Genomic DNA, 14,901 nt, shown 5'->3' on the forward strand with positions numbered 1-14,901 from the left:
CCTTGGTGAGTGTTGTTATGGTCTTTTAAACTTTTCTGGTGGTCTTCCCCCAGTCTTGTGTAGTTTTCTTGCATGCATTCTCTGATCAACACTCTGCTGAATACTTAAGTGGGACCCTCTACTGATGTCTGTGCTTCTCTCTGTGTACACATCTCTACTCCCTTATTCTTATTTATATAAACTTGTTTCCTTTTCTGCATCCCTCTCCCATCTTCTCCAATTCATTTTGGATGACTCAAGGCCGTCAGCTTTGAAAACTTTATCCCCAGAAGTAGTAATCATTTTTAACCAGTCCTCTCACATTCCCCTCATGATTAATGTTAAGTATTTGCAAGCTTACTGGGGTCAGAAATGTTGTTTGAGGAGTATGTTAGGAGTTTTTATATAAGCTAGTTATTATACTTTGTTTCCTTGTCTATCAACTACATATTTGCTGAGTTCCTGCTAAATTCCCAGCATCATACAAGGTTCTGAGTTTTAAGTAGAAAGTGAGTACAACATTGTTTCTGAAAAGTTTTTGTTCTAGTAGGGGAGATAGAACAGGTGTCATGAAATGTCATGAAAAATGTAAAACTTCTTTTTTTTTTAATTCACTGGATGTTTAAAGATGAGAGAAATTAGTATGATCCGGGTGGTCAGGGAATGCATCCTCTAAACAGACTGAAAAGGGCCTTTGAAAAATTTTTAAAAACGCAGAAATCAGTTACAAGGTATAATGGAAGAAAAAGTACCATTTAGCCAAACAAATTTCATAAGCATACAATAAACAAGAAAAATTCAAAATTTATGAGGAAAATTGTAAAAAAAAAAAACTCCTAAAGATACAAACATAAACTTGACTTGAACAAATATTCTGAATAGGAAGACTCAACATCCTAAAGATATCAGGTTTTTCTAAAATAATTTATAAATGTACCATGATCCCAATAAAAATGTCATCAGATTTTTTTCCTTCTAGGTCTGGACAGATTATAAAGTTTATTTGTAGGAACAGATAAGCAAGCATAGCTAGAAGAACTTTGAAATTGAAGAACAGTAAGGATGGGAGGCTAGCCCTGCTAGATAATGAAACATATTATAAGCCATAATAACTTTTAAAATGTGGTATTGGTTCAGGAATACAGATCAACTGAATAGAAGATATAAAACCAAAACCCAGTGGCAGGACTTTCCTGGTGGTGCAGTGATTAAGAATCCGCCTGCCAATGCAGGGTACAGGGGTTTGATCCCTGGTCCCAGAAGATCCCACATGCCACGGAGCAACTAAGCCTGTGCGCCACAACTACTGAGCCCATGCTCCACAACTACTGCAGCTCACGCGCCTAGAGCCCGTGCCCCACAACAAGAGAAGCCACTGCAATGAGAAGTATGCGCACCACAACGAAGAGTAGCCCCCAATTGCCGCAACTAGAGAAAGCCCGAGCACAGCAACGAAGACCCAACACAGCGAAAAATAAAATAAATGAATGAATTAATTAAAAACCAAAACCCAATGGCATGTAGAAATTTAGTCTATAATAAAAGCAGCATCCTAAAATCAATGAAAAAAATAGGAATTTTTAATAAGTGGTGTTTGTGATACTGGGATAGTCAATTAAGAAAAGCTAGGCTTGGATTCACTTCTCATACTGTACCAGGATGTACAGTATTCACACATTTATATATGTATGTATATGTGTATATATGCATATTTGTATATACAATACACACTCCCCCTCCTTTTTTGCATAGCAGAAAACACCATCATCAGAGTAAATCAATTTCACTAGTAAATCAAAGTGAAAAGAGGATGACAAACTGGAATAATGTTTGCCGCTTCCATTATGGACATTGCATTAATCTCTCAAATTTATGAAAATCCTCTAAAACTGAGGAAGAAAAGGACCAATAACTTTATAGAGAGATGGGCAAGAGATAATGAACAGTGAGTTCATAGAGACAAATACATATTAGCCTTTATTTGAAAAGGTGCCCAACCTGATTTATAATAAGAGGTGCAAATTAAAACAGCACAAGATATAATTCCTTTCCTATCATATTGGCAAAAGTCCAGCATTTTGACAAATATTCTCTTTGTGATAGATACAGGTACTGTCATACATTGCTACTGGGAATGCAGAATGGTACAACTTTAGAGAGAAATTTAGCAGTATTAAACAAAATTACACATATATTTACCTTTTGACCCAGTAGTCCTTATCTCTAAGAATCTGTCTTACAGATATATACTGGGAAATATCTGAAAATATGTGTGTACAAAGTTACTGTGTCACTATTTCTAACAGCAAAAGACTGGAAACAGTCCAAATTTTGATCTGGATTTGCAGAAAACAGCTATAAAAAATATTTCACCATAGGGGAAATTTGAACATTGGGTAGTTGATTATCTTAAACTTTTTAGATGTGATGATGTTATTATGGTTATGTTAAAAGAGAGTACCTTTTAGAAATACTTGACATGTTACAACCCATTACAGTTACTGTTTATTTTGATGCTCAAGTTGATCCATGTTTAGCCAGTAGAACCCCTTGGAGTTAAGTCTTGAGTCCTTCAGCCACATCTTCTAGAGATAATTACTTAAATATTTATGAGTGAGATTATATGATTGGAATATTTTTCAAGATAATCTGAAGGACAGGGTTAGTAGAGAGATAAAGATGAATTAAGATTTGCCTTGAGTTGATCATTGTTTAGGTGGTGGGGGTTTTGTTATACTATTCTATCTTCTTTTGTATGCATTTGAAATTTCCCATGAAAAATGTACAGGTAGTAGGCATAAATGAAAAGAGTGCATTTGGAACAAAGTCATTGAAGCCAAGGTAGACAATTGGCTTCTTATACAATTTTATGTTCCTGGTAAATTTAAAACAGACTCTCTGTATTTCCACTATATCTTATTTGTGGTTTAGTTAGCTGGTGTGAGTGTGCGCGCGCACGTGCGAAAGAGAAAGAGACAGAGAGAGACAGAGAGTTTTAGATTTTTCTGTTAGTGTAATTCTCAGTATTAAACTAACTCAAAAAATACGAAGTTGTTTGTTTATTGGCCCTCATTCATTATAGGGCCTTTGGATTACCAAAAGAATCAATTTGGAGGAAGTGAACATTTTCTCACACTTTCTATGAGTGTCATATTTTCTTGCAAATTTTATTTGGACATTGATTTAGATATATCAGTCGAAAGAGAAAATGGAGAGTGGAATTTTTTTCAGATTTAACATTAAGATTGTTCATTTAGTAATTTTTAAGCATGTCATTTTAATAGCTTATAAGGAGCCCAGGTTATATAAAATTGCATAAAGGAACAAAAATCTATTTTGCTCTAAACATTTTTGCTTTGGAGCCCTCATTATGTCTTAGAAAGACAGATTATGTGATTTATTTAATGATATCTAATGACATTAAGCATGATCATGTTAACTTGTTTTCTATTCTACCAACAGATTAATATTAAAATTGGAAATTTGTATCTTTTGCTGGATATTGGAGATTGAATGTAATGGCAACAGAATTTATAAAGAGTTGCTGTAGAGGATGTTTCTATGGTGGAACAGAAAAGCACAACTGTGAGTTTTGCTTTGTTTTGATTTCAACATTTTTTAATGTCTTCTTTATTTGTGACATTTTGTGATATAAATGTAAATGAGACATGTTTCCTAACTTCACGGGGGAGGCAGAAACATAAATGTAAGGCACACTAGCTCAGTATGAAAGTACCTTGGGGCATAGGGGAGAGAGAGATGAATTCAACTCAGGAGACACTCTAGGACATCACCACAAAGAAGATGATCCGTGGTATGGAAGTCTGAAGAGGATTTTAGCAAGCTGAGTGGGAAGCAGGGAGTAAGAGAAGGTGAGGATTAGACATGAACATTACAGGTGGATGAAATAGTATGGGCAAAAGTAGGGAAGTATTTGGGGGATAACATACTCTGGCAAATGTTTTAATTTAAATACAGTGAATTTCCAATTTACGAACAATGCATTAAAAAGTGCCTTTCATGAATGAATGAACGACCAATAGAGAAGAGACCTGTAACTTTATCAAGACCCACATTTATCAAGGACTCCTGGAGATTTCGCTTTCTATTGCATGGTTTCCTCAGCTCTTCAAGGTTATGACTGGAACTTTATTTTTCTTTGGCTCTTTCTTATATTTCTTTGTCTAAAGCATAGCTTATTAGTATGTTTTTGAGTATGAAGGCTTCTTTTTTGCAATAAAGCATTTCATAAATTCCAATACAATAGTAATTGTACTTCCATTCAGTCTATAGACGGTACTAACTGTACATGAAGATTAGGTCTAGGTGTCCCTTACCTCCCCATCCTAAGTCACACAGCTTAGGAATCAAGAATCTCTCAAGATGATGGACAAAATAGGTCATAGAAGCTAGTACAGGGAGAGTCGATATTATTCTAGGGTCAAAGTACATTTTATTTTGTGGTTTGGTAAAGATTTTGGTAAAGACTTCGAGACCTTTAGCTTCTTTTCAAAGTAACTTTTGGTATTTAAGACTGAAATTAACCGCTGGTATTGACAACAAGAATTGTTTTGTTGACAGTATTTTTATTTAAATGACTAGATTATTATTTGAATGCACTGTGGAATTAACTACAGTATAAACTTGTTTTCCATCTATGAGCTCTTTTGTGGAAATGAGACTCTTTAAAAACTGCTTTTACCATTATGATAAGTTAATATACTTTGGCAGTAGTATATTAACTTCTCAAATATTGGCTAGACAGAATTAATGTAGATTCCAGAGTGCTTGATAGGACCCACGAGTAGTTTATGTATAAGCAGTTTCCTTTAAAATGATTAAATAAGTACCAAAGCATGTTAGGTTTAGATTATTATATATAAATCTACATACATATTTGTGATTTTTTTTCTCTTTTCTCTTCTCTTCTACGCAGTATCTGTGGAAAGAGACTTTAAAGCAGCAGTATCAAATAGTCAAAATACTGCTATCTGTATACCTCCATTGACGTCCATTTCTGCAAAGCCTCAGGTTGGCTGTACTGAGGATTATTTACTTTCCAAATTACCATCTGATGGCAAAGAAGTACCATTTGTGGTGCCCAGGTTTAAGTTATCTTATATTCAGCCCAGGATGCAAGGAACGCCTTCACATTTGGAAGAACTTGAAGGTAAACAGTAAAATGGCAGGATTTAAAAATCAACCTGCAGCATTTAAATGCTGTTATTGCTGTTATTTTGCTCTTTTACATATGTAAAGATATAAAATATCTTTTATGTACAAATTTTACATTTCATTTTTTATATGTTCTGCTCTTTCTGTAGAGGAACTTACTGTACAGTGTTTTTGAAGTCCATTATGAAATCTGATCACAATCAACATTTGTGTGTAGATTTGACCTTCCTAATGGAATAATATAATTGTAATATGTCAGTTATTCTTCACATATCTAGAAAGAAAAACAATAGAGGAATTATTCTGTTTTAGATCAGTAAATACAGGAAATAGTCTTACTATTTTCTAAAATTTAGTGTAAAGAGAAATAAGGAAGCAATGAAGTATTCTTTCTTCCTTCCCTTCTTTCTTTATTATTATACTTCTCAGTCTAAATACACTTCCCAGCCTAAACAGCCACTTGAATGAGGTAGATTCATTGGCTGAGTTTTGGCTGATGTTTTAGAGGCCAATGAACTAAGGAAGATAAAAGGGAACAACATGTAACTCTTGTATTTTAGAAATATTTCATTTTAGTTCATTGAAACACTGTCATTCACAATGATTTATTCCCTGAAAAATTTCAAACATACAGAATAGTTGAAAGAACTTAATGGTGAATGCCTGTATATCCACCACATAGATTCTGTCATTGACATTTTACTATTATACACCTATCCATCCATTTCTCTAACCATTATTAATCCTTTTGGGGGTAAGGGGAGAATGCATTTTCACAGTAAATTGCAGACATCAGTACACTTCCCTCTAAATACTTAAGCATATATATCATTTACTAAAGTTCAATTGTCTACAGTTTTCTTCTTTTGACATAAACTTTAAACACAATGAACTGCCCAAATTTTAAGCGTGTATTTGTTGAGCTTTGACAAAGGGATATACCAATGTAATCCAAACTCCTATCAAGATCTACAGTATTTCTCTAAATATTTTTCCTGCCCCATCCTTTCTCTCTTCTCCTTCTGGGATACCAATTACACATATGTTGGACCTTTTGATATTGTCTTATGTGTCTGTGAGGCTTCTTTTTTTTCCACCTTTTTTGCTCCTCTCTATTCTTCTTATTTTTATTTTTTTGTATAAGACATTTAATTTATTGGTCTTTTTGGGGAACTTGATGCATCACCAGTGTATTACAACTGAGCCATTAGTCTTGTAGCTTCATCAACATTAACTGGTTCATTTTCATGATACTGCTGAGGAGTCAGCTGTTTCTGCAGAGGTTCAAGGGAAAGGCCTTTTGAGAAGCTGCAAGTTCTTTTGTATATCTACAGAAGCTTTATTCACTCTGTTAACTTTTTCTTTTCTTTTTAAAGATTTATTTATTTATTCATTTTATATTTTTTAATTTTTGCTACGTTGGGTCTTCATTGCAGTGCATGGGCTTTCTCTAGTTGTGGCAAGTGGGGGCTACTCTTCACAGTGGTGCGCGGGCCTCTCACTGTGGTGGCTTCTCTTGTCGCGGAGCACGGGCCCTAGGTGCACGGGCTTCAATAGTTGTCGCACGTGGGCTCAGTAGTTGTGGCTTGCGGGCTCTAGAGCACAGGCTCAGTAGTTGTGGCGCACAGGCTTAGTTTCTTCATGGCATGTGGGATCTTCCCAGACCAGGGCTCGAACCCATGTACCCTGCATTGGCAGGTGGATTCTTAACCACGGCGCCACCAGGGAAGTCCTGTTAACTTTTTCATCACTCACAATGTTTATCTTCTTAAGATTAGTGGTAACTGGTTTTGCTTTAGTTTCAACCTTTTAAGCTCTTTTGGCTGGCTATGTGGAATACATTCCTGGACTTCTGCCCTCTTAGTTTGTTCTTGGCCATTGTCTGATACCCTCATGCAGCTGCTCAAGTTCCCGGTGACGCCATCTGCATGCCTCTCCTTTCTGTTCTTAAGGCTGGATAATAATGACCTATTTTCAAGTTCACTGTCTCTTTCCTCCATTATTTCCATTCAGCTGTTTAGTCCATCCAGTGAGTTTTTAATTTTAGATGTATTTTCAGTTGTAATATTTACATTTGGTTCTTTGCTTATAGTTTCTATTTCTTTTCTGTGATTTCTTCCCCCCCCACCGCCCCCATTATTGTGAACCTATTTTCTTTTAGGTCTTTGAGTTTTAACATCTTTGTCTACTATTCTGACATCTGGGTCATCTAGGTTTGGATTCTGTGGATTGTCTTTTTTTGAGAATGAGTCACATTTTCCTGTTTCTTTGTGTGGAGTAATTTTGGATTGTGTTCTGGATGTTGGATGTTATGTGGTGGAGACTCTGGAACCTGTTACATTACTCCGATGGGTTTTTTTTTTTCCTTCCTTCACTCCCTCCCTCCCTTCCCTACCTCTCTCCTTCCTTTCCTCCGTCCCTTCCTCCCTCCCTCCCTAACTTCAGCAGGCAATTAACTTGATTGTACTGTGCTGCAGATTCTGTGTCTTTGGTGGCAGCTGCTATCTGAGCTTAGTTTTTTTATCCTTAGTTGGAGTCTGTCCCACACATGTGTGGTTCAGGGATCAGCCAGATATTTGAGCAGACTTTTAGTCCTAGAACTTGAGGTTTTCTCCTTTCCAAGATTCCCACCTTACTTTCTAGCAGCTGTGGTTGCTCTGAACTCTGCGCTCTGTTCTTCAGGCCAGAAAGACTGGGTTTTCTACCGGAATTTTATCCACCCTGCACAGTGCCAATTTTCTCCTGCCCACAGGCTAAAAGTCGTTAAAAACAGGTGGCCATTCCCCTTTGTCCCAGAGTCAAGTGCTGTTCAGAATCCTCACTACTTTTGTTCACTCTCTAGTACCTTCAGGGTATTTTGTTTGTTTGGTTTGGTTTTGGTTTAGAGTTTATTGTAGTTATCTACAGGAGAGTTGGGTCTGGTAGCAGTGATAATTTTTTTTTTAAGCAAGGAAGGATGAACCCTAAGCCTGGCCTACCACCCTGTTTTGCACATATCAGCAGTGTCTCTCCAAAACAGTTTTTAAAAGTTCTGGCTCACAGGATACCCTGATCGATTGATCTTTCTCTTTCTCTCGCACTTGTTAACAACATTGTGGTTAAACCATATAAATGGTCTTGTAATCTGTTTTATTCATATCATATATTGTGAAGCTTTTTAATGGCTCCATAGTACTAAATCATATGGATGTACCATAATTTAGTTAATAAATTCTCTATTTTTAGACATGTAGGGTATTTTATGTATTATTTTCATTATCAGAAGATAAGTTAAGAAATACCTACCTGACAATATGTTATAGTTTTTCTTTTGTCTTTTTTTTTTTTTTCATTGTATCACTAGAAAACAGATTACTTTTTGAGTTGAATGAGTGAGAAATTGGTTTACACTTAAATTATAGGCTCAATAAAGATCTGGTAAAACCATCTGATTTTTAGCATATTGGAGAGAAAATTATTTAATTAGAGTCAGGAAAGTATTCTTGGTGCTTAATTATGGAAATCAAACATGTGTATCTTGTATGTTTACATGAATGTGTGAGTGATTGGCTGATATGGAGATTTTGAGAAGGTAGAGCAGACCGCTATCAATAATGACTAAAATTATGTTTCAGATATTTTAAATTTGTTAAGTTGCATTGCTTACTTGCTGATGGATCTGATTATAGCTGCAGCTTACTGCTTTGATAACAGATTGTATTATTAACATTTTACTCTGTTTGCTTCATTCCATATCTATCTACCTATCCATTAAGAGAATGCATTTTGAATAAATATTGAAAATTTTAATTGGGCTTTTGAGAGGTATAAGCAGTTGTGCTACTTTACGTTTAGTTTTATAGCACTGTGATTCTGTAAATTGAGAGAAATGCCTCTTGAACTTTAAAACTGATAGCTTTTTCAGGGGAAAATTGGAATTCTTTACTGACTGACTTATAAAGGAAAAATGGAGTAAGAATATTCATTTTTAGGGCTAGCCTATAAAGGTAGAGAGTCATCTTTGGTGCTACTGCTCTTGACAGTGCTACTCTTATTACCATAAACAGACTTTTGTAGCAGTGTTTATGTGCTGAACGATTTAAGAGTTAGCTTATAAGGTGTACAGGCTCCTTATAAGGCTCTCTGGCATGATACCTCCCTCTTGGCATCCCTCTGCCTTTGTACAGGGCTTGGATTGTACACATAGTTATTTGAACCAGAGTGTGAGGATAAGATCTCACTTCATAACCACATATTTTCTTTTTCTTTTCTGAACTCAGTGTGAAGCCACCTGTTTTATTGTTTAGCTTTTTCAGAAAATATTAGTTTCTACTGTGGTTTCTATTTTAAACGGGATAAAAAGATTTAAAAGATGGTGATGATTTAAACATTTGAAAAACTTTATGTCTATTATTTCTAATGTGAGTCTTAACTTTGAAAGGAATTTGATCTATTGTTTTACCCTTTAAAAATTGTGAGATATAATACACATAGAAAAAAGGAACAAAACAGAAATTTACAGCCCAGTGATTTGATACAAAGCAAAATGCGTGTATGGTCACCACTCAAATAAAGAGAGTGTTACTAGTAAAACAAAAGCTTCCATCTTCCCCCTTTTCAGTCACTCTAGAGTAATCAGAATCCCAGTTGTAATAATCATCACTTTCTTGCTATTTTTACTTTTGACCACCTAAGCACATACCCCTAAATGTTGTGGTTTAGTTTTTTTCTGTTTTCTGACCTTAATATAAATGAAATTATATATTCAATATATATTCTTTTGTTATGTGTTTTTTATATAAATGAAATTACATATACAATATATACTCTTTTTTTATGGGTTCTTTACATAAATGAAATTACATGTTCAGTATATATTCTTTTGTTATGAGTTCTTTCATTCAACATTATGAATGAGTGGTATCTCATTGGAATTTTAACTTGCATTTCCCTCATGACTAATGAGATTGATCACCAGGTCATGTTTATTGGCTATTTGGATAGCCTCTCTTCTGACGTACCTGCTCAGTCTTAAGCCAGTTTATATTTGGGCTTGCCTGTCTTTTTCTTACTGGTTTGTGGGAGTTCCTCATATATTATGGATATGAGCCCTTTGTCAGTTATATATGTTACACATATCTTTTCCCACTCTGTGGTTACCTTTTCACTCTCTTTAAATAGTCTTTTGACCAATGGGAATTTTCAATTGTAATGTAGTTAGGCTTATTAAAATTGTTTTTATGGTTAATACTATGTTCCATTTAAGAAGTGCTTCCCTGGTCTAAGGCCGAGAGAACTTTCTTATAAATTTAATTAAATATAGAAGTTTTATTGGTTTGCCTTTAACATTTAATTTAGATCTACAGTCCACATGGAATTTATATTTTGTGAATATGTTTTGTTGGATTGAAGTGTTCTTTTTTTCTACATCAATATCCAATTGTCTTATCACCTTTTTTTATTATTTTTTTTTGGCCGCGCTGTGTGGCTTGTGGGAACTTCCCCCACCAGGGATTGAACCCGTGCCATGGCAGTGAAAGCCCATAATCCTAACCACTAGGCCCCCAGGGAACTCATCACCTTTTAATGAAAAGACCATTCTTTCCCACTGTTATGCAGTGCCACATTGATTATAAATCAAGTGTCCATAAAAGGGGTTTCTCTTTCTGAGCCTTCTACTCTGTTCCATTGATCTTATTATTGTTCAAATATTCTATTCTTAATACTGAGTAGAGCAAATCTTTCAATCTTGTTTTTCTTCTTAAGGATTATATTTTGGTGTTTCTTGGTTCTTTATGTTTACATATAAATTTTTTTTTTTTTTTTTTGCGGTACACGGTCCTCTCACGGTTGTGGCCTCTCCCGTTGCGGAGCACAGGCTCCGGACGCGCAGGCTCAGCGGCCATGGCTCACGGGCCCAGCCGCTCCGCGGCATGTGGGATCTTCCCGGACCGGGGCACGAACCCGTGTCCCCTGCATCGGCAGGCGGACTCTCAACCACTGTGCCACCAGGGAAACCCCCATATAAATATTTTTTATTCTTCTTTTCGTTATTTGATTTCTAACTTTATTGCATTGTGGTTATAGAACATACTCTGATTTCAGTCCTTTCAAATTTATTGAGACTTGCTCAGTGTATCTCAGCATGTGGTCAGTTTTTATAAATGTTCTGTCTTTGTGAAAAGAGTGCATCTCCAAAAAAAATGATTATCTTTTTTACTTAAAAGATGTTCTTTCTGCAGTAGAAAAATAAAGGAAACTCCAGTCACAAAATGTAGAATTGTCTGTAGGGCAAAGAGGAATGCCAGACATTTATCAGACTGTCTTGAGAGCAAGGTTCATGACTGACACCTGGGAGAATACTCCACACAGTTAGGCCTGAATAAACATCTGCTCATTTTTTTAGATATCAAATGCATGTGATTTAGTATTACTTGAGACATTTTTTTTCCCTTTGCCTTGGGTACACCAGTTGTTGGCTAATAACTCCAAGAAAAGGGTGTTGTAAAACTTTAGAAACACTTGCTTTCAGGATCTGCCAGAGCATCTTTTGGAGCTAGAAAGGTAGAACTTTCCAGTTCATCTCCGCATGGACCCAGCTATGATGTATATAACCCATTCTATATGTATCAGCACGTGTCACCTGATTTGAGTCGGCGCTTTCTTCCTCGTTCAGAGACAACGAAACGATATGGATCGGGTATGAAAAAATTTTTCCTCTTTAACAAATGTAGAAATCAAATTAAATCTAAATTCTGGAAGAAATGATTCATCTTATGAAAAGCAATTTAATAATAAAGAGAAAAGCAGGCTTCAGAAGTGATATGATAAACATCGTAACTTCTCTGTGGTTTATATCTAATGTAAAAACGAAAGATTAATGAGTTATGTATATTGGTAGTTCCAAGTTCCATTTTGTTTGTCCTTTTTTGAAAGAAATTTTATTTTTAGATTTTGCACATATTTTATATAACATCTATCCATTCATATTCTACAACAAGTATTTACTAGCTCTATTTATTTTCTGCTCTATTCAGTGAAAATGATGCATTTAGAAACTAATGATGAGATTAGAAATGTAAACAAAGAAAATAGAAAATGCCTAAATGATTACCAGTCTTCGTTAGTTTAATATTTGAGACTGTATCAATTATAGACTATCTGTACGTATCTGATTCACAAAATTTTCACTGATATTCAGGAAAAATATATAGCTATCTCAACCACTGAATTCAGGCTGACGTACTAGAAATAAAGTAGAAATACTTATTTAAATATGTATTTCATCACTGTGCTAGACTATACAATTATTATACAGAATTCCATTCTTCAATAATCTTATAGTTTAGGAAGGAAACTACATATACAGACTCGAAATATAACAGTACATGGAATTCAGTATTGTAATAAGTGCTCATTAAATAGTTGAATTGCATTTAGTACAGAGGACTTACATCCTCTTAGATTATTCTTCTGGGATGAAGAATTGGATCATGTAAGCAAAAAGAATGAATTTTTCCTGCTTGATATTTGATGTGGATGTGAAAATGTATTGTTTGATTTGTGTTGGTTTCTGTTTCAAACAAAAGTGAAATAATTGAAAAGCAATTTTTAAACTTGATTAGAAGGCTTTGTCTCTTAAGTAGATTTGCATATAATATTCATGCTATATTTCCTATAGAGATTCAGTTCATGGTAATTAAGTAGAATTAAGTGTTTCTCCTTTTTTTTAATGTGTGTGTTTTTTTAAAATTTATTCATTTATTGTTTATAAACAATTATGGTTTCTATTTTAGAAACCATAATTTGGCTGTGTTGGGTCTTTGTTGCTGTGCGTGGGCCTTCTCTAGTTGCAGCGAGTGGGGGCTCCTCTTCATTATGGTGTGCGGGCTTCTCATTATGGTTTCTTCTTTTTGTTGCGGAGCACGGGCTCTAGGCATGTGGGCTTCAGTAGTTGTGGCACACAAGCTCAGTAGTTGTGGCTCGTGGGCTCTAGAGTGCAGGCTCAGTAGTTATGGCGTGTGGGCTTAGTTGCTCCGTGGCATGTGGGATCCTCCTGGACCAGGGCTCGAACTCGTGTCCCCTGCGTTGACAGGCGGATTCTTAACCACTACGCCTCCAGGGAAGTCCTTCTTCTTTACTATAAAAATAAGTAATTTTCTCATGTCCCTTTGTAGTTTGTGACTTAAGGACCAATAGACTTCCCAATTCCCCTGGACTAAGCAAGTCTATGTTTGATCTTACAAGTTCATCTCAGCAGTTCATTCAGGTAAATTATTTATATGAATTTAATTATATGCAGTAATTTATTTTCAAGCTAAAACTTCAGAAATGTGTGAATTACATTAGTAACAACATGTTATGTATATTTTGTAGATGTATCTGTCCTAATAGCTAAAGAATAAACGCTTGGCATTTCCCATGTGCGTTATTTCAGGAAGGTCTCAGTTGAATACTAAAAGGCAATAGTTTTTTCTTGTTCTTTTATGAATCTTACTTTTCTCGTGGTATGTAATGAGGCAGTCTTGAGGCAGTTGGAATTTAAAATGTTATACTTAAAAGTGCTTATTGATTTGACCTTCCTTATTGAACATAACTACCTAGTTAGTAAAAATTAGTATTTCTATTGAGATGTAGAACTTTAATTATTCATTAATATTAACACAATGTTCTCCTTTTTTTGAAATAGAATTGAGTTTTTTGATGTTTAAAAAATGTTTTTTTAAATAAAGTAAACTGTGATTATTATTTTAAAAGTAGAAACCAGAATTAAGCAAGGTAAAAAGACAAATCACCTATGTTCCTATAACTGAGAATAAAAGTACTATGAAAATATTGTTATATGTACCTGTGGACATTTTTCCATGTGAGTGTATATGCATACATTTAAATGGAAATGTATTCTTAATAATCCTCAGTTAATTTTTTGCAGAATTAATTCTTTATAGCACCAGTTTTTTTTACCGTATCAGAATTGTTTGAAGAGCTTGTTAAAATACAGATTGCCAGGCCTCATCCCCAGAGCTTTTGATTCAGTAGCTCTGCATCAGGGCCTGAGTTTGTATTTCTAGCAAGTTCCCAGGTGATGCTGAAACTGCTGGCCCAGGGGACTATGCTTTGATAACTGCTGTTTTATAGGTTTTTAGGTAACAGGGCACTTCCAAATATATTCTCATTTTCATTAGTATTTGCAAGTATGACATATAAACAATAATCTCTTCCTCCTTATTACAAAGCCAAACCAAAAACAGCAAAGGCTTTCCCATATATTACCTAGTAAGATATTTACTATTTTCCTGGTAACACTCACACAGAAAACCTTTTCCCCCTTTACTATCTAAAAGTGAAAAATTCTGACCAGTAACACTGTCAGAATGATTAGCACTCAGTTTGATATTAGGGTGGGTATTGGGGCATCAGTTTCAGAATCCTTAATGTCTGATATGCAACATCTGACTAAAGAATTTTATTTGTAGAGACATGATTCATTGTCCAGTATGCCCAGTAGTTCTTCTTCAAGGAAAAATTCTCAGGGGAGTAACAGAAGCCTGGGTAAGGAATAAAGTATTCTACTTTTATATTCTTAAGGGAATTATTTCTACCCAATAGTATTTTGAATGTAGTTATGATAAGATTAAAAAAAGTCTAGATGATTATATGTATGTTGTCAGTGTTATCTGCATATGAATACTCAGATCAGATGGTCCATTTTTTAGTGTTCAGGCATAAAGGCGTCTTTAAAATAAATACCTTTCGTTTGTTTTTAAG

General features: G+C 35.0%; 1 protein-coding gene and 1 pseudogene across 8 annotated transcripts in view; one reads left to right on the top strand and one right to left on the bottom strand.

Annotated features, from left to right (window-relative positions):
* TC2N (tandem C2 domains, nuclear) overlaps positions 1–14,901 on the top strand; it is a 47,179-nt gene that overhangs the window by 12,127 nt on the left and 20,151 nt on the right. For 6 of the 7 annotated variants that reach the window (XM_082853124.1, XM_082853123.1, XM_082853122.1 and 3 more), the window contains exons 2-6: positions 3,442–3,564; positions 4,916–5,149; positions 11,666–11,833; positions 13,311–13,402; positions 14,610–14,685. In XM_082853124.1, the coding sequence (XP_082709250.1) occupies positions 3,498–3,564; positions 4,916–5,149; positions 11,666–11,833; positions 13,311–13,402; positions 14,610–14,685 (637 nt within the window). In that variant the 5' untranslated portion in view covers positions 3,442–3,497. Of the gene's footprint in view, positions 1–3,424; positions 3,565–4,915; positions 5,150–11,665; positions 11,834–13,310; positions 13,403–14,609; positions 14,686–14,901 lie in introns of those variants that run through there. The other variant, XM_082853125.1, reaches the window with a different exon arrangement.
* Positions 6,117–7,033, bottom strand: LOC309961971 (ribosomal biogenesis factor-like; annotated as a pseudogene). Its single transcript has 2 exons — positions 6,910–7,033; positions 6,117–6,410 (listed from the first exon to the last, which is right to left on the bottom strand). The product of its transcript is annotated as a ribosomal biogenesis factor-like (transcript).

Source organism: Leucopleurus acutus (genome assembly GCF_964270905.1).
Source record: "Leucopleurus acutus genome assembly, chromosome: 1".
Classification (NCBI taxonomy): Eukaryota; Metazoa; Chordata; class Mammalia; order Artiodactyla; family Delphinidae; genus Leucopleurus; species Leucopleurus acutus.